Below are 25,963 nucleotides of genomic sequence, written 5' to 3'. Positions count from 1 at the left end.
GTGGTTTAGTAACTGTGACATGATAGATTTTTTTTTCTATTCTTGACTGCACATCTTTACAACAATAATCTGTGCACAGTCACTAATTTACGCATAAGGAATTCAGTATAATATTTGTAGTATATTATTGTGACTAGTATGAACCCTAACGATGTTCCTGTTTGATTGCAAAGCTTCTGCTATTTAAAACACAGCTGCAAGTGTGTGTGTGTGTGTGTGTGTGTGTGTGTGTGTGTGTGTGTGTGTGTGTGTGTGTGTGGACTGGTTTGTATAAGTTATAGGTTGGCGTTAATGGATTTGGCATGGATTCTGCAGAGATGTGGATAAACGTCAGGATGCCTTGTGTTAGTCATTCTCAAAGTCGGCGTTAAATACAGTCTCCGTTGGGAGTGTTTTTTGGCTTGTTTTCTTCTTTCCAGTCCAATTTTCAGGTAGTATCTATTCATATATTTAAAAAATAAATAAATAAAAATTACAAATCATTACTAGTCAAGGTGAAATGAATGAGTAAAGGGCAACGAGGAAGCGTTCACAATAAGGCAACTAAGCACAGACAGTGAGAGAAGGAGAGAGAGAGATGGCGAGAGAGAGATGGAGAGAGAGAGATGGAGAAGTCGGTGGATGTTCTAGCATTGTAGATGGGCGTCTACGTGCCGCGAACGACCGAACCGATCGATCCAGCACGATCAACAAATCAGACAGAACAGGCAATAACGTTATTAATGATCAGTCCTTTTGCAGTCAAGAACCAAAATTCATGAAGAAAATTTATCCAGCAAGCACCTTTTTTTTTTTTAAACAGACCGAGGTGCTTATGTGGGGTTTTTTTTATAATTTTTGACATTTTTTTGATTTGCTGCGTTACAGCGTTGCGTTGGTCTCGGTGTGGCGTTTGTGGAGGTTCAGTGGGAAGTCGGATCACAGGCCCTGTTTAGCGAGAGAGGCGGTCACCTGGTCTGCGAGCGTGGACAGCTGTGGCGATTCGCTCATGTTGATGCTGCCGGAGGAGGAGACTTTGCTTAGTGGGTGGGGAGACCCCTCCCCCGACACGCCGGGGGATTTAACTACGATGTCGGCGCCGTGGTCAGTGCGAGCCTTCGCCTGCTCCCGAAACGTCAGCTTGTGAGACTCGATCTGATGGAGAACAGGAGGAAACCCAACACAAAAGTTACACCCTTTAAAACCAGGATTGAAACTGTAGCTGTGTGTATTATCATGAGTTTGAGGGGGTAATTTTATGACAGGATAATACATTAATTTTGAATACATTATACATCCCATTCCATCATTAGTCTGCATTTGCTACTATAATACCTTCCACTCTTCTGGTAAGATGTTCCACTAGATTTTGTGGAGATTTGTGTCAGAATTCATTCAAGTAGAGCTCAGTGGTTAAGGCATTAGACTTTGACAGAAGGTCATGAGTTCAAATCCCATCTCCACCAAGCTGCCACTGTTGGGTCGTAATCGCTCTGGATAAGGACGTCTGCCAAATGCCCTAAATGTAAATGTTAATTCAGATACAAGGGTGTTTGGAAAGTCAGGTGCTGATGAAGGTGATGAGATCTTCCACACACTCCCAAGCCAAAGCAGATCTTTATGGAGCTAGCTTATTGCACAGAGGCTTTGTCATGTTGGATCAGATTGCCCTTCGTAGTTCAAGTGAAGAGAAAACTTCATGCTACTGCATCCAAGGACTTTTGTCCATATAGTGTATCTGTATAAATAACATCACGCTTTTCTGCAAGAACTCAAAACAAATAGAATTTCCAGACATCTGGAGATTTGGCCGTTAATTAACTGTAAAGTGCTCTTGCACTGATTATTTAATCGCATCCTCTTTTTTCCCCAATAAAGAATTCGCTCCACAACTTCCGACAGTTAATTTGTGGTCAGACTTTTGGGTTTTTAGCAACAAAAAGTGGATAAAAGTTTGGACCACCACTAACAAACCAACAAAAGAAACATAATGAGTGACACAAGCAAAAAAAAAAAAGTAGTATGGTCAAGATGTTCCTTGTGTCTTTTTAAAACGCTGACACTGGAGACTCCTTCCATTACTCTTAAACTAAATCTCATCACAGAAAACTTTAACTTTAACGAATCACGGAGCAACGTGTAAATACCATAAAGACAAATTAACACCTTCTGACCAATCAGAATCATCAAACATCTCCGTGGTGTTAATCAGACTCCTTTATTTATATATATATATGTTCTTCAGTGTATGTGTATGTTTTGTTTTGTGTGTAATTGCAGTTATTATGAGTCACCTTATTTTAGGGAAATAAGGGTGACTCAGGTGTTTGAGCTCTTATTGGTCGTTTATTGGCGTTTAGGAGAAATGCCTCAGTGGCTTAAACACTTACTGGAGTGGTTCGGCTTTAGGACACTGACTTCCCCACACTGGGTGTCAAAGGGGGTGTGTCCGTTTGTGTGGGCGGAAACGTTTGAAGGCCCTGGTTCTCTTTCCTTCTCCTTCTCTCCCGACGATCATGAGAACATTCAGTGGGTGAGGGAGGGGGCAGGGTTACAGCGTTAAACACAATGTCGACAAAAATGAGATGGAAAACAGAAACGAACCTATTAACCAAAATCTTAGGCAGGAAATGAATGACAAAGAAAGAAATCAGGGAATGCAGGACAGTGCCAGTGAATAGGGACAGGGGGAGAATAAAGAATAATGATGTAATAAAGCAGAACATAAAGATAGGAAGCTAGAGATGGACATTGCTGAGAAGGTGTGTGTGTGTGCGTGATGGAGAGAAGAGGAAGGAAAGCAAGACACCCCACAGCTCGTAACTCCATTAAACACCAACTAAGGTTTGGCTCGCAGTGCATTCTGGGTAATATCTAAACGCCCTGTGGTCTACACACCGATCCTTGATCTCTCAGGCCTCCATTGAACATAGTCAAGTCAAGTCAAGTTTATTTCTATTGCGCTTTTCTGACAGACATTGACTCAAAGCAGCTTTACAGAATTTAAGCGTTAAGGTGAATGGTGTGTATTTATCCCTGATGAGCAGCCATGGAGACTGTGGCAAGGAAAAACTCCCTTAGATGTTTATGAGGAAGAAACCTTGAGAGGAACCAGATTTAAAAGGGGAACCTCATCCTCATTTGGGTGACATCAAGACATAACTGGAATTAACAAACCAGATGCCCCTGTGGAGATTTCAACCGAGAGAAAGTGTAGAGGGAAAGTTGAAGTTAGAACGATTTGGACGGCAACCTGAGACATAAAAGAGGTTTAAAGGAGGACGGCGAGACGCAGGAGAAGATCAGTGCATAGCGTTTCTTAGTTACCGTTGTAACCGTTAACACCAGAACACCACAGAATAAAACACATCAAATATTATTTCCATTCAGTCTTTGATCTCAACGCGAGTTTGTTTGTTTATTAGCTTCATTAGTTAAACGTGTAGCGTGTGAACCAGAGCTCACCTTCTTGTTCCCACCTCCGGCTACATAGCTGATGTTGCCCAGAGATCCCACTTTTGACTGAGCTTTGAACTCCACCTTCTCAGATTTTATCTCCACGTTTCCGCCACCTGCAGTCAGAAGTGTGCATCGGTTTAAAACAGGATATTTGGAGGATAATTGAGGATATTTTAAATTCTGCAACAACAACAAACATGTTTACTGACAAAAAAAAAACATCCGTGTGTAGTTCACAAGTAGCCTTAATACTGATTATAGACTGTTTATAAACAATAATTTACATTTCTGTCATCTTCTGTCAGAGATTTTATTCAACCACAATGGTGTTAGTAAAGTCAGGTAGTAATGTAGATGAGGTGAGGAGGTCTGGGGTGCAGTCAGTGTTCATTCATCCCAAAAGTGTTCCATAGTGATGGAGCTCTACAGCAGGAGATCTTCCACACACCCATGTAAAGCATATGGAGCTGCCTTTGTGCACGGGAGCATTGTCATGCTGGAACAGCTTTGGATCTCAAAGCACATCCATGGACGTCCTATATAATTGTGTGCTGCCAACTTTGTGGTAACATTTTGGAGAAGAATCAAATCAAATACTTTCTAGGTGTCAAAATACTTTGTGGTGTATACTATTATATATAACACAGTGTATACTATATCTTGGTTGTTTTGCAAACTGTGACCTGATTAGTCAAGAAGTTAACTAAAAAAACATTACATTTCCTTCCTAAACTAAACTGTCTGCCAGGGTCTGGATTTTTACCTGGTTTGTGGTGGATGTTGGCCTTTGAGCCGCATTTAGCCTGCACGCTGCTCAGGTCCATCTTTTTGTTCACAATTTGAACCTGGACACAATGAGAGACAGACGCAGTCAGACAGAGGCTGTAGAGGTAAAATAATTCCGGCTAACATGAAGGGAAAAGGTTTGGTTAATTTCACATACTGAGAGAGAAAGAAGTTCAGAGAGGAAATAAAAGTATTATCCTTCATGATGAATCCTATTGATGGTGAAGAGGAAAAGCAAAGAACATTTTATTAAAGTCTTAAAAGATGAATCCATTCAGCCTGGTCAAAGTCTCCCATTCACCTCTCTCTGTCTTACATTCAGAGAAGATCAGCAGCAGGAAGACAGTGAGGATACTGGAGCAGTTGTGAGAAAATGAAGACTCTGATAATAACTTCTTCCAGTGAGAGGACAGAGTATGAGGGCTCACAGCCAAACTGCAGGCCTACGACTTGCGCTTTAGAAACTTCATCAGTAGACAATTATGGGTACAGGAAGCTGTCCGGAGTTGTCCTCTCTCCGGGAATTTATACACTCAGTCTGCATGAATGCACTCAACAGCTTCCTGTAGGGGTGACTGATCCGGCCAAAACGTTATAGCAGAAATCCTTCATGAGTTTATTTTCATTCTGGTTTCCAGGCTATTTTGCGAGAAACATGGCAACCAAACTAATCTCCTTGTTGATGTCAACATATCTCTATAAGGTTAACCTCAAAAAAGAGGAAGAACCACAAATTGGGACTTTCCCCAGAAAATGACTTCTAAAATGGTGAGCAGATTTAAACGTTATCTAAACAAAATTATATCACCTATTGTAATCTTCTCAGTATTTAAACGTGTGGAAGAGGTGAAGAGAGGACAACATTTTGTGGACAGCTTGACCATAAGATGCAAAGCTCTGGTCAGGAACATGCTTGATGTTATCTCAGGAGCTGCATCTAGACTGCGCAACAAAAATAGTTAAGTTTTTCATTAGGAACCGTCACCCAAAGTGGCAGAGTAAACGCCAGAGAGAGCGTTAAGCCAACAGAGCTGGAGGTGTGTTTGTAGAACTGCTGCTCCAAAGACGGATTCTGTAGTGTGAAGTACACGTCTGAAGCACCTTGTCCCGCTGCAGGAACACTTTTACAAAGTGACGGAGTTTAGTTACTCACATTGCCACCTCCTGGAGAGTACTTCATGTTGGCTTTGGAGCCACACCTTGCCTGCACGTTGCTCAGATCCATTTTCTTGTCCTGGATTTGCACCTAGGGAGTGAAGTGAGAAGATTGACAAAGGCCGAACTCAGGGGTTTCCCGGCCTGGATCCCAGACTCACAGGTGAAATGGGGCTGCATTCAGGGATTAAACTGGTAAAATTCTCTACCATTTGTGGATCTATCAGGAGCATTCAGACATTGCCTCTGTTTTTCCAGGGGCACAGAACATCAGTGGACCCTTGTGTTAAAATCAGGTCTCACAAAACTCACCTTTCCACCTCCTGGCTGATGTTTGATGTTTTCAGTGGAACCGATCTTGGATTTGATGTTCTTTAGGTCAGGCAAGGGCGCAGCAGCACTAATGGGAGCACGGGATCTGACAGAGCCGGGAGATTTGGGCGGAGTGCGCACCACGGCCACCTTCTTCACCTGCTGCCCAGGTGTGCTGCAGCGACTGGCTGGAGATTTCGGGGTGGCAGGGCTGCTGCAGCCACTACGGTCAGGAGTCTTAGGAGACTCGGCTGTGGGAAAATCATGGCAAGGTTCAATTATTCATCATATACATTGTAGATAGAAGTAAAGGTTACTGGTTACATGTTATTTTGGGAACACACAACCACAATTCTCCAGATTCTTTGAAACTGTTGATGGTATTTTGTACTGTTAATGATGAGATATGTTTTGCAACTTCATGGTAAGGAATATTATTCAGAAATTTTTGGAATTATGGTTGTATAATGGATATAACAAAATAAAAAAATTATCTATTAGAAAACCTCATGTTTTTTTTAATAGCTTTCTGATTTCATTCAGGAAGTTACATCAATGATAGGATTTTGTCTATAAACTGACTTCACTACATCACAGTTAGCCAGACTGTAATATATAACATACCTGTGTGGTAGGAACCCTGTATGAATATGTAGTAAAACACAGGTCATAAAAAGAAGACCTATGATAATTAAGAACTCACCAGGGATTTTGTTGCTAATACCCTGAGGTTTAGTCTTCGACTTAGCATCACCGGCCTAGAAATAATAATAAAAACAATTAAGGCACCGTTGTGGTAGGACTTTTTTTTTCCTCTCTTGGAAAAATCATGAACAGCGTCATGGAACAGCGTTGCAATCAAACCTCCAATCTGGAACAGAGCAGACAGTAGGACAGAACAGTGAAAGGTCACAGGGTTCTGGTTACTCACTGTGGCTCTGGACTCCTTGGTTCCTACAGTGTTTGTTTTAGATTTTAGAGAAGCAGCTCTGGTTGAGCCTGAGGGGGAAGCGGAGGTGGAGGTGTGTTTGGATGGGGGCACTGGGATTGCTGAGGCTCGTTTAGTGGTGGAGGTGAGTCTAGCTTTGCCTGGTATGGATGTGGAAGGGGTCTTTGTGTGTCATTGAAAATGAGAAGAAACAAAAAAAAAAGTCTTAAAATAAAGTGAACACACAAAAAAAGCAGTTATACTTAGTTATAAATGTAATGAAACAATGAGAAAATAAAATATAACTAAAATTAGGATTAAAATAAGAAATAATAAGAATGGTATAAATAATAAATGACTAGAAATAAAAATAATTCTCTCCTTCTCAGACCATCACCTTCATCCTTTCAATGGTTGATTGCCCAATTGTGTTTACTATGACCGATCCTTGATTTATCTATTAGTTCACTGTTATGTTTAAGTATCTTTGTGGAGTTTTGTCAGTTTTATTTTGCACTTCACTTTATTGTGAAGTGGTGTTGTAGCACTGCTATGGGTACTGACTAGTGAGGGGCCGTCAGGTTCAGCAAGTCATTCTCTGCTGGCCCAAACTCAATTAGAAAAACTGATTACAGTTATTCCCAATAGTTTATACTTTTAATTTCATAGCGTTTCTCTCGGGTGCACTGCAGCATAAAGTACATGCTGTTTGACACTGGAGATATCTAGCAGGTGTACAATAACATTGGCTACTGGCCTCCCAAAACCACGTCTGTAGCAAACTATACAAGCGCAAATATATTCATGTGGGTTTAATATCTGTTGTTTTTTTTTTTATCATTCCACAATGACTGACAGAGGAGCAGAAATATAAGGACATTTACAAAATGGATTTTTAAAGAAGAGCTGGACATTGTGAGGAAAGGTTGGCCAAAATTCTGTAAGCTTTCTCCTGAACAATTTACACTTTTGTGTTTTCTTTCCTGTAGAATTTGCACAAAAACACATAATTCCCCATAAATCCCCAGGAAAACCATAATGCAAAAACAAAAATAAACAAAAATGCAGTGAAAACCTTGGATCATTTTATGTGGTTGATATTGAAGCTTGAGTGTGGGTGGTTGAGCTGTGGCTGCTGTGAAAGGAGAGTACAGTTTTCAGTCCTAAAATGTTTTGGCCTTTTCACTAATCCAAAACACAGATATATACCACAGTGGAAAATAATTAGGGTTTAGGGTTTCCTCCCTATGGATTTCCTCCAAAAGCTAATTGAATATACCTTTATTCGTCACACATTGGGGAAATAACATTTGAATTTTGACACCAACTTAAGAGTAAATATTTTATGGGCTAAATATGTTTTTATGTGAAAGTGTAGCATAATGCATTATTCTACACAGAACCTGTTACATGAAACCTGGATCATTTAATACATTTAAACACAACACACATTAAACATCTGCACGTTACCTTTTTATCAGCTGCTGCTGCTCCTGGCTTGGCTGTTTGTAAAGAGAATGAGCAGATTCATAAGTCCACATTTGTGCTATATTTTACTGTATTCAAATTAAATCTCATGTTTTAGCAAAATGATGCCAAATTGCCTGAGCTCAGCATGGCCAAACTAGGTACAGAGTGTGTTTGGGTTAATGGTCTATTCATGATGGCCTGGATGGTGTCTTCAATCTAATGAAATCACATTTGTCTTTCTTTAACCTTAAAGTTTAAATATTTAGTTCCTTTGTGTACGTGTAATCAGATTGGCTGATTGAAAAGTTGCAATGAAAACCTCCTCGTTTTATTGGTTCTGTTTGTTTGGGTTTTTTTTTTTTAAGTAATTTGAGAATTATTAGCACTACATCATTTCAGAGAATCTTCAGGAAAACTTTGATCCATGATATCTTTATACAATGGATCTGGCCACTTTCTTCATTTCAGACTTTTTGGACCAGAAAGTAGCTCCACCAAGAATCTCACACTCCTGCCCCTTTTTCCCTTTAACCTAACTAATAAGGCATGGGGTAGCTTCAGTTGAAGGGATAACAAAGTAAATGGTGTGACTGCAGGGAGGAGAGTTCTTGTTACTATTTATATTACAAATGCAATTCACCTGATAAGAAGCTAAAGCAATAAAAACAGACTGGGTCTTTAAAATTACCCATATTATTTTCTATAGTACACGTGAATGGTCCATCCCACCTAAAGATGTGAGTTATCCTCAGACAATGTCAAAAAGTTGGGCAAATGTGATACGAGACAAACAGAATTCCAAAGTTCTGGAATCTGGAAGGTTCCGGAAATGCTGGACTGATTGTAGAATATTCCTAGAACGTGAAATTATGAAGAGTTTTGGCGAATGTCCCTACAACTAAAAGTGTTACGTAAAAAATTCCCCAGAAGTCAGTTTAAAAAATTTTATCTGCCTAAATTTTAAAACGTTTGAATGAAGGAAAGGATGTGACCCACAGAATACATAAACGATTGTCAGTAATGCAACACTCATGCAACAAGTGACATGCGACGAGGAGGGTACAGTGAAAACAGTGCCAGCAACACAAATAATGCCCAGAGTTAGTCACAAACACCAACCACAGTCACGGAAAGGAAGGAAAGAGATCACAAAGAGTCACAAAGAGAGAGAAAGAGAGCGATTTAGTGGTACAAGCAGTCCGTTTCTTCAACCGAACACTCGATTTGATTGGTGGTGTACGCTTATCAGAAAGGGTGCTGCTTTGCTTAGCTTAGCTTAGCTAATTGACAAAAAAGAAGATCTGTGGAAGAAAGAAAGAAGGTGGTTTAGAGGGGGGTTGAGGAAAGGAAGAAAAGACAGACCTTTGGACGGGGTGCTTGTTTTTCGCACCGGCGAAGCATCTTTTGAAGGGACTTTCTCAATTTTTTTGGTGGTGGATTGTGGGGCAGGGGTTACATCGACCATAGCATGGGGCTTCTTTTCTTTTTTAGTGGCGGCATCTTTAACAGGTCTTGGTTCTTCTGGTGCTGCTTTAATTGGTTTAGGAGGACAGGGTTTACCTGCATCAACTTTAATATCAGCAGCAACTGCTTCTTCTTCTTCCTCTGGTTGGACAACAGGCTCAGCACTTAGTGCCTCATCAGCAGTGGCAGTGTGATCTTCATCAGTTGTCTCTAGGTACTTCTCTGGTTTGTCGTCTTTAGAATCCTCAGGTTCGGCATCAACTTCTGGCTCTATCTTGGGTATTATGGCCTCCTGTTGAGCTGTAGGAATACTCATCATTTCCAGTTCCTGTTCTTCCACTGGTTCGTACTCTTGGGCTTCCTTCTGAAGCTCAGTGAGGGGTGAATCTTCAGTGTGATCAGGAGCAGTACTAGGGGAGAAAGGGGAACCAGGATCAACCTTGCAGGAGTCAGGACTTTTGCTCTCTGGAGGAGTCTTGTCAGAACCATTTTCCCAGCGGTCAGGAGTTGCCTGATGAACAAGTTCGGTGTAGTCAAATGATAGGCCTCGTTTCTTTGCTTCATCTGGAGTCATTTGCAGTTGGGATAGTATTTCACAGGGTTTAATGTCAAAACCTTCATCTTTCCGTGCTGACAGATCTGGAACAACAATGCTGTGGAGTTCAGTGACTAATTCTAGTTCATCCTGTTGTTGTTCTTCCTCTAAATCTCTTTCTTTCTCCTCCTGTTGATCTTCTGCGTAACAATGACTATCAGGCATGACAGGACTTTCCACTAACTCTTGTTCATGATCGGATCTTAAAACCATACTCTCATCCTCCTTACTTTGTTTCTTGACCTCCTCTTCCTCTTCTTCTTTTTCAGCTTGAAAATCACCGGGACCGTGTTTTCCAACCATCTCCTCTGAAGGACTCATCTTCACTTGGCTGTCAAAGCTCAGCACTGCAGACTCTAAACCATCGCCCGAGGCTACTTGTGGGGACATGGGTAAATGCTGTGGGCTAACAGGCCCAGCCATGTCCCTGTTCAAACGATCCTCTTCCCTGTCCAAAGATCCCGCGCAGCTTCTATCGCTGTGTGGTGGAGAGAGCCCCTCTGGTGTTAAAGCATCTGATGAGCAGGAGGTAGAGCGATAGGAACAGCCACAGACAACACTGCGGGGTTAGCAACACACCAAGACGGAAAACAAAAAGCACCAAGAAACCAAGGAATCGAAATCATACCAACCAGATAACAGGGTTTAAATATAAAACAAAGGAGAAAAAAATAAAAGATATTTTTGCCAATAAAACAGTAAGGACACAATTCAACATTCATTTCTTAGAAATCTGGCACATGTTTGAGCTGGGGGCACTTTTATAATAACCACTGTTCGCTTATTTTTTTTTGGCAGGAATTAAATCACCAGTGGGGAATAGCTGAAACAGCCTCAAGACTCAGACTTACCTCGTAGGTAAAGCTAAGCAAAAGAAAATAGAATAGATCGATATATGAAATGTCCAACATAATCTAGAGATTGGCCAAGTTCGTTTTTATGTTGTTTGTTCAGAGTATATAGGTGTGGTTTAAATGCTTGAAGAAATAACAGGTTGACATTGCCTAAATATTTACCTTTACCATATCCTATAGATAACAACTGACCACCGCATGGCAAAAAAAAAATGATGAAAAATCCAGTATATTTAGTGATAATAGAATTGTGTTTTTTCTTCAAAAGGCTTCCAGCAGGCCACAAATGTCAGCCATTAGCATGGAAGATGTGCAATTAGTTCCTTGAAGGACACTGAGTTATTCCTGACTGGGACTTTAATCGCAAATAGCAAATGAAAGCGAAGCCTACAGTGGCAGAACCGTGGTTTAGCGGCTTATAAAAGTACCAAGCAACCCGTTCACAGAATACAACTTTCAAACCAATGGAAATATCAAAATACACAACAGAGAAAACAAAAGCAAAGCCAACAGAAACGATACACTCACAATGACCCAGCAGCATTTCCTATTTCTCAACCTGTGTGAAAAGCTTTGCAGGAACACGACATAAGATGGTGATGGACTGTATATTTGTAAATAGGCTTTGGTGCAGGGGGGATACTTTTGATTTTCTTTGCTAGACAGCTGGGTGATTTAGAACAGATGATTTATTTTTATCCTGTTTAAAAGTCTGATGTTATGTTGTAAGTCTCTGCTTGTACTAATCATGGAACAGTCATATATTCACAGGAAGATTTGTTAAGTACAAATAAACATTACATTGATTTTTCCTTAGAATCAACATCTGTCCCTTTTAAGGCCTGCCAATCACAGCCCATTGATCAAAGATAAAGGTTAATATCAAATTCCAGAGCGGTTGCGGTTCAAATGGGGGAGCTGAGAATGACTGTGTCATGTAGACATCTGTTTCCTTCAAAGCTAACCACTGATGATGGAAAATGAGGCTGTAAGCCCAGCATACCTTCTCCTGCTCCTGCTCTTCCTGGTGCAGCTATTCATCAGGTCACAAAAAAAAAAAATTATAAAATGCATAGTTAGAAAGAAAGACAGGAAGGAAATAATCCACGGATGAACATAGGTTAAAATCATAGCTGTGTCATTTGCAGCCTGAATAATTACAAATACAACTTTCTTGATTCTGACTGGACAGTAGTGGGTATGAGACAAATCACAGGTCTTTATTAATGGTCATGTTCTAAACCTTTAGTGTTTCTATATTTAAAGCTAATAACCAGATAATGTGAAATGGTGGAAGAAGTCTCCAGTGTTATTGGTTTGTAACAGTTGCAGATGAAGCTGTAATATTAAGGTTTCCACAATCTTCAATTTCATTCATGATTCCTTTGCATGTATGTACTCTACAAGCTACTGTGTGAGCTATTAAGGTCACAGACCTGCTAGAATCAGCATTAAGCTGTACAACATTAAATATTTAAATCTACACTAATGGCACTCTAATTTTTCTCTTCTGGCTTCCAACAAGGATGTGAGGGGTCTACTGGTGTCCAAAGTCCATTATCTTTAACAGACTTGATTACTAGCTTTACTGAGGTTGAAGAGATTGCTGTAACAGAAGACACGCTGAGGTTCCTACCATGCTGAGGCTTTTTTCCCTTTGCATTATAACACGGGGTTTCAACTGTCATTGATCATTGTGTCAGAGGGTCACTCAGGAAATTTTGCTAACCAGTATCTTGTGTGCTCTGGAGAGTCATTACTCTGACCCATTAGTCATTAGCACCATTAAATTCACTTCTGACCAGGAAACCACCAGACATTAACGTTACCCTAAACTCATATTGTGGACAGAAAAAGTATAGGAAGGTGTTGCCTAATCAATAACTTAATAATGTTCTTAACTCAAAGTACAGAATACAAAGCGTTAATGCGTAGATCAAATAGTGGATATGAGAATAAGGCAAAAATTATTATCAAATAACTGCATGTCCTGTTTTATTTCTCTTCCACCAAAGCAATTTATCAATGTTTTTTTATTTTTTATGTTTATTAAAAAACAAACTCTCATACATTTTATGCATTTATTGCTAAATTAACGTACACAAAACCACTCAATCTCTCTTTTTCTCTTAAGTCATAGCTTTACCTGACACTGGAGACTCCCCGGAGCCTGAACTACTGTCTAAATCGACATCTACAGTACTAACCAATCAGAAATAAGTAATAAAAGCCAAATAAGCTGCTAATGGGACAATTCAAACAAGTGGAAATAAATCAAAACTGATATTTTTACTTGAAATATAAGATTTTGCAGCAATTTAAGAAAATTCAACTGAAAAGCTTTAGAGAAAATGCAACTGAAATGAATTTAGGATTAGGAAGAAGTGAGTAGTAGGAAGGTGTACATATTTCCAGCAGGATAATCTTCGTAGTGACTGAAAGCAGCAGCTCTAAAAAAAAAAAATCCCATAATGAAATGGAAGAACACAGGTTCTCACATATGATTCTGTGGTATACTATACTGTATGTTGGGAATACTCTTTATTTGTGTGCCAATGGTGGACAGAAAGCCTGGATGGACAAACTGGGAATATCATTTCTTTCATCTTTTAACACTAACAATGTGCTACACCCAATAATATAATGACCCCTTCATAAATGTAATTAATTTGTCCACCCTCACAAGAAGATAAACACAAAATAAAAGCTGAAGCAGCAGGGTTAAAGAGGGTGCTGGTGATAAAGCCGAAGAAGCCAAGGGAGGAGCTCAGGAAAGGAGGTGGCTGGAGGAGCTGTAATGTGATTCACAAAACCATACCAGAGAGTACATCCTCATGACTGGACGCAGCTTCAGGCTCTGTTTCCTCTGTCACGTCGTCTCGAGAGATCGATTCGGGTTTTGACTCTTCAGCATCCTCTTTGAGAGAAATGCCGTCTTGAAAGGTTTTGCAAGTGAAAAGAAGATCCAGTTACATTTACTCATCTGGATCCTACGTTGATCCAAAACGGCTGCTTTTATATATTTTTTTTGTGCTGATTTAGAGAAAATATAATTCTAGTCAGTATCAGGAATCGATCAAATCGATTTATCATTGATGCAATGCAAATAAATAAAGATTGGTAGTGGTTTGTCTTCAGTGAATTCAGAAAAATTTGTGATTTGAGCTGCTTGTGTATGTATTCATGTGCTTGTGCTTGGACCGTATGCAGTCTGTCTGTATATACTCACTTACTAACAAAATGTACTGTTCAACTGTCACTTTGTTCTCCATGTTTGTTTTTTCTCTTCTTCCCTATTAAAATCATTTTACCAAATGCTTCTGATAAAAAAAATGAGATTTAGGAACCTCACGCAAATTATTATAGGATTTTTTTATATTCTGAAGTAGGATGTTCATTTCACATGAACCGTGAAATATGTAGTCTTCTGTGCATATTTTCTATAAAAATAACTTGCATGAATGAGCTGCACTCAAAGGCTAAGGCAGGAAAGCTATTGTGAACACAAATATAAGTGGAGTGTGTTTTGACATTAAATCAGAAAGCTGTGTCCTCTTACTGACCTTTTCCCGGTCCATCCCCAGGCCTCAAGTATGCCGCCGTCCCGTTCTTCATGTCCTCCTGAGGGCCGTCATCGAGGGTCACATCAGCCATGGCAGATGCCACGTCTTCCCCAGAGCCATACTGTCCGGAATTCATCATGTCCTGGTGCTCCATTTTGATTCAGTCTGTGATTGAAATGGTCATGATTTGGTTATCCAAGAGAAGTCTCATCCTACATTGTTCTCTTGAACACCTCACCTCAAAAGTTAATTAACACTGCACATAAACAGCTTCATGCTTTCATGATTTGCATCATTTCTAACTCATAACTGCACTTTCCATCTATAGAAATCTATAAAGCCAAACCTCCTACCAACGTCTTCGCACAAGATTTTGGCTCCAACACGCTTCTGATGTATTATTTTCTAATAAATACTGGCCACCGTTAAGAAACAGAAAGCTGACTATAATAAAAGAGGAAGGAAGGAGTTTCTGGAGAGCTTCCTGTATGAAATTTTTGCATTGCTTAAGTCTGTCTGTAAGTGCCAATTGTAGTGAATGCTGTCATTACACGAGCACGTTTACACTGTTTTCAGCCATCAGCACTTCTGCTTATTAACCCAAGCTGTGTTATGTGTTGTGCAAAGAAATTTACTTCAGTGCCTTTATGGGAGTCATCATGCTATTTACAGACTCTTACACACACTTTCTTTTACAATCTCTAACATATTTCCGACTTTCTAGTAATCTCAAATAAATCCCAAATAATCCCATATAAATGATCTAGATATAGAAAATCTTATATAGAATATGTACAGGTAATCATTTACTTTCTATGATGACATATATCTAAACTATATCTAATACTATAAATCTAAATATAAAAAGTGCCAAATCTGGTATAAAAAGATTGCTGGATGTATTTAATATTAAAATATGGCACAAATATTTACAATATATATGACACACAATAGGGTAAAACATTTGTGGAGAAGGTAATAAGATACACCAACTAGGTTTACTAGGTATAACTTTATGACCACCTGCCTATTATTGTCTTTATCCCCTTTTGCTGCCAAAACAGTCCTGACCCATTGAGCATTAACAGCAATAACTTCTTCAGCAATATGAGCTACAGTAGCTTTTCTGTGGAATCAGACCAGCCTTCATTCTCCACATGCATCAATGAGCAACGACCCCCCATGACCCTGTCACCAGTTCACCGCTGTAAGTAGTAAACCCTGGAAACCTGCTGTTGCCATGCAAAAAAAGTGGCCTCTGGAAATGTGTGACCCTGATATGCCATTTTGTCTGTTTGCCTCTCACTTCATGTGTGTGTGTGTTGTTGTATCCATGTGCATCATGTCTTAAGACTTTTCTGCCTGCCATCAGTCACTGTGCATAAAGGATTGTGTGCAAAAACGTGTCCCCTACATGTCCTGATGGCCAGATAGTAACTTTATTGGTCAGACTTTACCAAAGTATCCTCGGTAGATAGACCATTTATCTTGGTGGTCAGACTGTATTGGCCAAAAGTTTTTTAGTGGCCAGAATATGGCCTTGTTTGCACCCTAAATATTTCTGTGGATGTTCTTAGAGAGCCTAAAGACTACAACTGCTAAGAATATTTTTAGTCTTCTAGCAATATTTTTCCTTGATTCCCAGACATGATCTTCAGTGGCCCGAATGCATATACTTAATGCCTTGAATGTACACTATATTACCAGAATGTATTCTCAGTGTCTGAAATGTATTCCCAATGGCAAAATGGTATCACTGATGGCCAAAATGCATTCCAAATATCCAAACTGTCTTCTTTATGGCCAGAATGTAGTGTGGATAGCCAGAATGTATTCTTTATTATCAGATTAATTCCTCCATCTATACACAAGGCTCTGTGTTAGACCAGCCACAGCCCCTACAAAATCCCTGGCAAACACATTTTACTGAATATTACAGTGACAGACCAGGCTGGATCTCACACAGAGCAGGCATGGTCCAGAAATCAACCTCCTAAACACCACTACCATCCAGTTACCACAAACCATCATGACTACTGTCAAACTGATCGAAGATGAACATAGGAGAAATGAAATATCTCACACATGCTTAGCTAAAAGTTCTCATAGACAAAGGAAGGAGGTTTACTGGTTATGTGAAGTTTCACATCTTCTCTTCTTGGGTTTCCTTTGGTTCTCTGTTTGCCTCCCACTTCCCACTTCCCTGAAACATGCCTGGCTCATAGTTAAATTGTCCTGAGGTGTGAATGTGTGTGTGTGTGTGGTGCCCTTTGATGAACAGGTGTCCAGTTGAGGGTCCATTTCACACCCATTGTTCCTGAGATAAGCTCTGAATCAACAGTGTCACTGACCAGGATACCAGAATATGAATGAATGAATTAATAATTGAATATATTATTGAATAAATGTAAATCAGCTGGACATCATGAATAGTATCAAGACTGTTTAATATCTATTAATAAATAAATCAACCAATAGTGAAGGAAATCAGATCTGTGTGTTTCTAGCAAGCTAAAGCAATGCTGGCCCTTTAAGAGCCTCGGCTATCTGCATGTGGTTTGCTGAGAGCCTCTTCTCTTTGTGTGGAGAGCTGAACAGTATGAGAAGAAAGAAAAGGGAAAGAATGCTGAAATATGTTAAATGTTAGTGCACTGATTTTGCGAGTCAAAAACATGCGAACATGTATATTTAATGAATTTTCTGTCTCTTAGTCAGATATAGCGATTTGCAAGGAAGGGTGTGGGAAAATGTTTGGAGTGAGACATGTGAGGGAAAAAATAGAGAGGTGGGAAAGATCTACTTGGCTAAAAGCCAGCGACCGAAACAGCCTCCTCCCTTATTCATCAATATTTTGAACATACATCACTGCAGCATTGGGGAGAGAAGGGAAGAGAAAGAAAGAGGGTGAGGTGGAAAAACAAGGGTGTAGGTGTTACACCTATAACAACACACAAGAACAGCTTGACCCTCTATCCAGGCAGTTCGAGCATAGAAGGAAGTGCTGGGAAGGGGAAAGGGAAAAGGTGAAAGAAAAAGACGAGAGAGGATGGAGGGAATGCGTGAAGGGAGGCATGTGGGGGAGGAGAGAAAGCAAGTAATCAATAGAGACAAAGAAAACACTGAGGTGAGAGAATTCAGAATCTGAGTGAAAGAGAAAGAGCTGGAGAAAGTGAAATGACAAAGCAAATTTCAGGAAGAAGGGACACAAAATAAGGAAAGAAGGAGAACGAAGCTCTCAATTACGATTAATGTCAATAAAATGTGGGCCAAATCTCTACAATACAGTGACTCTGCATGTCAGATTATATGCTAAACATCCTCTAGCAGTAAACCTGCAATAAAAGAAAACTGTAGCCATTCTTTAGTGACAATCAGGCTACAGAAAAAATCAGGCCGGACCACATTCGGTGTAAAGCGAGACAGATACAAGACGACACGCAGCCTGTATTGAGGTGATGCAGCAAATTCCCACTGCGGTCGTGTCACATCACACAATGCACAGTCTTAGCAGTGTACACTAGGGATGATAAGATTCACCAATTCACATCGGTGCATCGGGATTAAAGTTGGTGATGTGATACATCGATTTTAAAAAGTGTGCATCGGTTGGCAAGTAAGTTGTCTTGACGCATCATTTTAAACACATTTGCATCAGTGAAAAAATGAATTTATTTATATATAAATTTCAGTAGACACACTATACTTTTATTATTTAGAAAGTGACCATTAATCTGTGACGATATTTTATATGTAGATTGATTTGTGGGTGTCTATGTAGCTTACGCTACGTAAGTAGTTGATTTGAATTGTATATGTAAAAAAATATATATTCGTATAATATATATAAAATATATCATTATATGAGGGTGATATGAATTTGTAACATACTTATATAATTGAAAACGTCTATCGTTCTGTTGCTTATTTGGAGAAAAATTAAGTACTACGCTGGTCTTATTTAAAGTACTGGATGAGTGAGTTTGTGTGTGTGTGTGTGTGTGTGTGTGTGTTGTGTGTGTGTGTGTGTGTGTGTGTTTATGTGTATTCTTACAACTCCCACTCCACCAGTCCCTGCTCTCTCTGTGCCTATTCAATCAGAAAAACGACCATCTGTCTGGTTCTACTGTAGGGCACTGGGCGTGTGTGTGTGTGTGTGTGTGTGTGTGTGTGTGTGTGTGTGTGTGTGGGTGCACCTACAAGTCTGAGCTGATTATTGGACATGATGTTAGAAAGAAAAGTTAATGTTATATATAAAATACACTATCAGGAAAATATCATGATCTCGATGTTGTCGCTGTACTGCTGGACAAACCTTCACCGTGGACACCTAATAACGTGATCACAATGTTACCTGTGGAGTTGCTACGATGTATCTAGAATTGTTTTTCTTCTTGAACAATGTTTTCACATACTGTGACTGTGCAAAAGTTCAGTGGAAACGTATGACCTCTGGTCATGTGTATAAAATGAATTTGTATTTTCCGGGCTGTTGGGTGTTGGAGACTGAGCGAGAATTCCAGCCCAGACTCCCTCACAGTCCACCTGACTGACAGCTTACATAACCAAGCCTCTGCCTGATGGGGCTGAAATGTCATGAAGGCATTTGTGGAGCTTGAACATAATCAACACAAACATGTCTAGCTTCCCAACCCTGGATTAACCACAACACAATCACATAACCCACAACACAAACATAATAAACAGGTTCATTACAGATACTGTAACACACACCGTTAGAACATAATTAATAAATGTTTAATTTGCTGTGTGTGTGTCTATGTGTGTGTGTGTGTGGGGGGGTGTGTGATTGTGTGTAAGGAAGCAGTTAAAACCTCAAAGTCGATACACAAGTCACTGGATCTGATCTACTTTACAGCGTTGCACCTACTAGCAAGCATCAACTCTCTCTCTTTCTCTCTCTCTCTCTCTGTCTAGTTTTTAATTTTCTTTTTTAACTCTGTCTCTCTCTTTACTCTTCCTCTTTTTTTCTAGTGTATATCTCTCTTTCTACTCTTCCTCTCTCTTTTCCTTGTGTATGTCTCTTCTTTTAATCTGTCTCTGTTTTGCATTTCTCTTTTTCTCTTCTCTCTCTCTCTCTCTCTCTCTCTCTCTCTCTCTCTCTCTTTTAGTTTCTCTTTCTGTTTTTCTGTTTGTGCTCAGTGAAAGTCGGTTGTCCATGTTGTCTCTCGCTTCTCTGATATCATGTGATCTTGAAGAAATCAAGTTTCTCTTTAAATAGTGAAACTTTGCCTCATTTACAGTGCAGGATTTAGACTTGTATTCGACCTTGCAGTACCACACACGGACCTGTCCCTGACTCCCACTGTGTGTGTGTGTGTGTGTGTGTGTGCCTGGTGACTCTTCCATCTGTGTGTCCTGCTGAAACCAGTCCAAATTTCCTGCATGCCAGTGCCTCACACCTTGGTCCAGATGATGCCCTGGGCTTTTTTAAACATTAAATATAAACGTGTGCATACAAACCACACTTTAGAATTTCATCATAAAAATCTGTCGATGTTGTAAAATTTATTCCAGAATTAACACTCGTCTGTCGCTTATGAATAACCTCTTAAATGTATAGCGGTCATGGTAACATGTAGAGTTGGTTACACTGATTAAAAATGAAAATTACGAAAAATTCTTATAGTATTTCACTTCTGATAGAAAAAAAATACACTAATGAGCACTCATTAGTATTGTATAAAAAAATGCCCTTTAGGCACCCTTTAGTTACAGTGTAGAACGTGTGATAAAATGCTCTCTGGTTGCTGGTACAAACTAGGAATTGTGCTATAGTATGTCTTGAGCATCTTAAATGCCTTTTAGGTAAATGAAGTGCCCTGTAGGGTTCCCTATCTGTAAATAAATGGGATGCAGTGCCTTATAGGCTTCCCCAATTGCAAGAAAAAGAGGACACGTGCTGGTATGTGTGACAAAATGAAATAAAGTACCTAAATTATCTAGTAAAAGAAAATTAGAGATGCAGTGCCCTATAGGGTTACACTACTGCCCCAAAGGCAGTCCTTCAAATGCAAAGCAAATGATGAAATGCCCCATATAAAGCCATTAGGCTGAAATGAACTCAATGAAGTGCCCTATAGGCTCCTTTGCATACATAAGGATAAAAGCCTAGGTGCTCCTAGAGCAGTCAAAAGTGCACTTTAGGGGGTCTTTATAGTAGAAAGAAAAACACAAGTTAGGTGCACCAAATACATATAGGAGGGTCCCATGGCCCTCAGGCAGGTGGTGCGTAGTGTTAAGGATATGATGTAATATATATCTCTGAATAGTTATAGTGTAAGAGAGGTTTTCTCCCACATTTACCACTACAGTGTCTTTTCCCAGGTGTGTGTTTTCATTCTGACTGATGCATTAATCCCTGGATTCTCCTTCCCTGTTTCCCTTTCCTTTTTAAAGCATCTCCTCAAGTAAAAACGTCAATAAAACTGTCAGAATATAACTACAGGACTGCTCGAGATGTGGCCTGTGCAGATTTATTAACTCGATCGATATTTATCCCACATCATCCTCTCCTGCTTCGTCTGTACAAGCTGCTCTCTGTTAGCATCGCTAGCTGTTGCTGTGGTGGCAATGAACCCGAACTAAAAACCTCACACGTATTTTATTATCACTTAGATAAAAAACAACTACAGCTTCGAAAGCACATTATACCCATGGCAGGGTTGCCAGATTGTCTCTCGCTCCATTATTAGGATTCTAGAATTAGGATTACTAATCATGGACACAAATAAGATTGAGATTGTGATTGATTTTAAACATCTGTTCCCTAGAGATTTGTGGCTGAGATCATATCATTATAGAAAAAATCAACCCCTTAATATATGTGGATTATTTTTTAGCACTTTGCACATAAATCAGGCTTCCCTGGTGGTCTTAGTGGTTAGGATTCGGTGCTCGGTCTCGGTCAGGAAACCGAACCCAGCCATTAGGGAGGCACAAGCCAGTGCATTCTTAGTGCTGGTCCCAAGCCCGGATAAATGGGAAGAGTTGCATTAGGAAGGGCATCCAGCGTAAAAACGTGTGCCAAATCAAATATTCAGATCACGAATACGGATGATCCGCTGTGGTGACCCCTAATGAGAGAAGCTGAAAGAAAGTTTTTACTTTGGACATAAATTACATCTGTTTTTCTTTGTTTACAATTTACAATATTACCTCTTGATCACTAATGTTTTCCAATAACCAATCACTGATCACCACTGTTTTCTAAAAATACCCAATCACAGATCTCCACTGTATCTCAACAACCAATCACTGATCACCATTGTTTTCTAAAATTACCCAATCACTGATCACCACGGTTTTTTCAACACCCAATCACTAATCACCACTGTTTCTCAACAACAAATCACTGATCACCACTGCTTTTCAACAACCAATCACTGATCACCACTGTATCTCGACAACCAATCACTGACCACCACTGTTTTCTAAAACTACCCAATCACTGATCACCACTGTATCTCAACAACCAATCACTGATCACCACTGTTTTCTAAAATTACCTGATCAATGATCACCACTGTTTCTCAAAAAGATGGGTTTTTATAATGAAGATAACCACTGCTTATCCCTCACAATTTCCCGTACTTAGTTATTGCTTCCAAGTCTGTCTTGAACATATTTAGTTATGAATATTTAAAGTAAATGTGTCCTGAATCACTTTTTACTGTCACTGCTACTTTTTGTCTTTAAATTAGTTAGTATAAAGTTAATATTTTGTAAATATGAATACAAAAATCCATAATTTAAAGACTAAAGTCAATTCTACAAATATTATTTTATATTTTATTAAAACATAAACATTAGGCATGAGAGGAGAAATAATGACCGAGAGAATTAATTGTGTACTGAAATGTCTAATAAGAGTGTAGACGGTCAGTGAACTGGATTCTGTAGAACATCCTGCAACATGTCCAGCAGAAATCAGCAACCAGAGTTGCTTCTCATTCAGAAAAGCCAAATTCCAAATCCTCAATATTCTGAATGTCACAAGTTTTTTTTTTTTTCTGCCCATATCATTGTTCTGATTACCTTAACGTGTTCGCCTGCTCTGTGTTAAACCTTTGATTCGTTTGTCTGTTTCTTTTCCTACTCAAGAAGTGAACTTCAAAGCGTTCAGGCTGAAACATCATCCCGTGTTCTTCATCCTCGTCTGTATCATTTCTCTCCTGATTGGATTCTCAAAGTTTAATTATACCTGCCTGTGATTTGGTCATTCATATAAAACTTTTATCTCTAATGAGGAACTGTGAGGAACTTGGATTACTTCATGGAACTGGTTGAGGAATACTCACGAATGCTGAGGAACATTATTTATAAAAAAAAAAATCCTTTCCATCTCCTCAACTGCTCCACAATCATATAATAAATTTATTTCATAGTGTTAAAGTCCTAAAAAATAAAAGACACTTCTTGAAGTAAAAACCTGTAACTGGTGGTGCTGAGACGTTTCCATTGTGAGTCAAATATATGTGTGTGTGTGTGTGTGTGTGTGTGTGTGTGTGTGTGTGTGTGTGTGTGTGTGTGTGTGTGTACATGATGATAGATAATCCCACAGTCAGCTTGGCCGTGTCCCAAACCGCTCGACACGGAGCTAAACATCATGTCGATACAGAGGCTCATCGTTTATGCAGTCAATCTTTTATATTCAAAGGTAAAGTGTGGTGCTTCATCTTCTGCATCTATAAAGGAAGGTGTTTGTGTGCTAATGTGTGCATGTGTGTGTGTTACTGAAGCCCAGTATCTCAACACCAAGCTTTGGAACCACTGCAACTATAAAACGTTGCTCTTGTTTCACTTTAGTATGTATTTTAACTGTTATAATGTGACCAAAATATCATAGAACTCATTCTGTAATATCATGATTTAGATATAATATCGATGCCCAGCATTAAAGAAGATTGTGATTTCGAATCTCAGGAATCCAGTGTAAGAAAGAGAGACCATGGTTGTTCTCAAGGTCTCTCTCAGTTTGTTTTGTCTCTCTATCAATCACAGAGGAACGAGCAGATGATGGGCATTTATGAGCTCCTTAATGCAGAAGAGGGTGGATAGCTCTTTCCTCCGAGAGCATATCAGTCCATCCACCTCTGTGAGAAGATGCACTGCTGTAAAAAAAAGACGTGTCTCTGAGGAAGCACGTGTTCATGCTGTGTGATGGACAGAATTAGCAGATGGGTGAAGAACAAAATGGTGAAAGCTACCTCGGGCATGGATTAGGGAGGGGCACATCGCTCTTTTTTTTTTTTTTACTTGAGCCAATCTATCAGGTCTGATCTCCACCTGGATTTAAAGATCTAGGGAGCTTTCTAGGGAGCATGAAGGGGTTTAGGATGCAGCTAAAAGGATGGGCGTGGAGGTGGAGGTGGAGAAGTGACAAAGATGCCGACATGCTCTCATCTTCCTGAGCTTATATTTATCCTCCACCTCGCACGTATCCTCAATCTCTTCAGATTCCTGTTTCACAGAGGTGAACTGAGAGGAAAACGCTTTTTTTTTTTTTTTTTTTTTTTTTTTTACAAAATGGCGTTAAAACGCTGAGGCGGATGAGGGTACAGGGTGCGCGCTCCCGCGCCCGCGCGCCGCCACTGAGAGAGAGCGCGCGCGCGCACGCGGCGCAAGAGGGTGTGTCCGTTGTAAGGAAGAAAAGAAAAAAAAAAAAAAGAAAAAAATGATATACGCTCAAAAAAAATTTACTAAATCACCCAAAAGACACAATAAAACTCTATTATCGGGGTTTGGAAAAAAAATGAACGGATGACGCGCACCTGCTCGAGGAATCTCACACTATTTCCGGCTATACGATAATGTAATGAATGAATTCGGCGGAATGACACCCACCTGTTCAGATGGATGAGAGAAAGAAAAGCGGGTTGTTCCCAAACTCCACGATGAAGACAAACTTACAGCGTTAATGTTTCAGCATTACAGCCGCAGCATCAGCACCAGCACCAGCCGGGAGAAAAGACCCGAGGAACCGGCTCGAGCCCAAATCACTCCTCCTGCACTAATTAGGGACCCTCTATAGGGCGTGACGTAACGCCCTTCTAGAAGCGGTATAGTGCGCACTATGTCTGATTAGGGTGGCGTTTGAGATTTGGGCAGTCTCCCATTTTTTCCCCTGTATTCGAACCAGGAGACTTGAAACAAAAGGCAGGAATAAAAAAAAATGAAATAAAAATAAAACGCACAAAACATCTGAACGATGTGACAATGCAAAAAAAAATAAAAATAAATGTAAAAAAAAAAATAATTAATATAATTTAAACGCTTGACATGTGTTCAGAAATATTTAAGGGCTGGGCAGACTGCTGCCTAATGACATCCTGCATGTGTTTCTAGAAGAAAAAGCCAAAAAAGCAGGAAAAATTTGAGATATTATGAATCTTCACCCTACCTGATATTTTTTTCACACTTATCTTGATGGTGACTCTACATTTAGAGATGTAACCAGAATCAGCCCATCCCCTCTCTCTATCTCCATCACACACCCAGCAACGGCTGATACAATCCCACAGAGCGTTTATCACATCATCTCAGACACGCTGTCTTAGTCTCATAAGCTACCTGTAGAAGTAAATGGTGAAACCTGGAAATGCATGAATTAGAAGGTGAGTAACTCACCTGCAAGACACACTCAGTGACCGTCTGTCCAACTGCAGCAGGGTGCACTGATCAGAGAACTAACTAACCTGCACTTCCACTTCTAGCCTGAAGGTTCGCTAAAGAGTCGATTATATGATGGTGCACTTCCTTCTTTGGCATGAGGGTGGCGCTGAAGAGTGAATTACAGAATAATGCAATTCCGTTTTCGGCCTGAGAATGATGGGGCGCTAAAGAGCCTTTATTACCGTAGGGTGCAGTCCCTCCTTTTACCTGACTAAGAAGGGGCGCTAGAGTCTGAATTATGAAAGAGTGCAGTTCCTTCTTTGGCCTGAATATGATGAAGCGCTAATGAGTCTGGATTACAGTCGGATGCAGTTTATTCTTTGACCTGAGATTGGTGGAGCGCTAAAGAACCTTGATTACAGAAGGGTGCAGTTTCTACTTTGACCTAAGTAATTGGGGGTGCTAAAGAGCATGGATTAAAGTTGAGTGCAGTTCGGGTTTTTTTTTTGTCTGAGCATGAGGGGGGCGCTAAAGAGTCTGAATTACAGGAGCCTGCAATTCCTCATTTGGCCTGAAAAGACTTGTGGTGCTAAAGAGTCTGAGTTAAAGTAGAATGCAGTTCCCTCTTTGGCCTGAGTATTGACGGGGGCGCTAAAGAATCCGATTACAGTACTATTCTCAGGCGAAAGGAGGAACTGCACTATAATGTAATCTAGACAACAAATAGCTCAAATGAAATAAAGAAATAAATTGAAGTCAATAACTT

The 25,963-nt window shown here is 39.9% G+C and overlaps 1 protein-coding gene across 18 annotated transcripts; it reads right to left on the bottom strand.

Moving 5' to 3' along the window:
* maptb (microtubule-associated protein tau b) lies at nt 1-25,296 on the bottom strand. Of its 18 annotated transcripts, none has more exons than XM_083545218.1 (14): nt 25,213-25,289; nt 14,566-14,730; nt 13,821-13,937; nt 12,006-12,035; nt 9,452-10,663; nt 8,090-8,121; nt 6,623-6,802; nt 6,395-6,449; nt 5,692-5,942; nt 5,378-5,470; nt 4,202-4,283; nt 3,445-3,551; nt 2,370-2,478; nt 1-1,134 (listed from the first exon to the last, which is right to left on the bottom strand). In XM_083545218.1, the coding sequence occupies exons 2-14, from the start codon at nt 14,717-14,719 to the stop codon at nt 1,085-1,087; spliced, it is 2,472 nt and encodes an 823-aa protein (XP_083401344.1). In that variant the 5' UTR covers nt 14,720-14,730; nt 25,213-25,289; the 3' UTR covers nt 1-1,084. The 18 variants fall into 18 exon arrangements, with proteins under 18 accessions (XP_083401344.1, XP_083401343.1, XP_083401340.1 ...); XM_083545217.1 differs by lacking the exon at nt 25,213-25,289 and adding an exon at nt 24,430-24,602; XM_083545216.1 differs by lacking the exon at nt 25,213-25,289 and adding an exon at nt 24,430-24,602 and having other exon boundaries at nt 7-1,134; nt 2,370-2,481.
* Nucleotides 25,297-25,963: the final 667 nt, after the last annotated feature.

The sequence above is a fragment of the Silurus aristotelis genome (assembly GCF_946808225.1).
Source record: "Silurus aristotelis genome assembly, chromosome: 6".
NCBI lineage: Eukaryota > Metazoa > Chordata > Actinopteri > Siluriformes > Siluridae > Silurus > Silurus aristotelis.
Note: the sequence above shows the minus strand (reverse complement) of the source record. Positions and strands in the feature narration are given on the sequence as shown.

Bases quoted from the DNA above. Each gene is read 5' to 3' on its own strand.
- maptb (XM_083545214.1), bottom strand. From the start codon at position 14,719: ATGGAGCACCAGGACATGATGAATTCCGGACAGTATGGCTCTGGGGAA. The intron at 6,450-6,622 runs GTGAGTAACCAG...TATTATTTCTAG, and splicing joins CCAAGGAGTCCAGAGCCACA to GCCGGTGATGCTAAGTCGAA. The intron at 5,471-5,691 runs GTGAGTTTTGTG...TTCACTCCCTAG, and splicing joins ATCAGCCAGGAGGTGGAAAG to GTGCAAATCCAGGACAAGAA.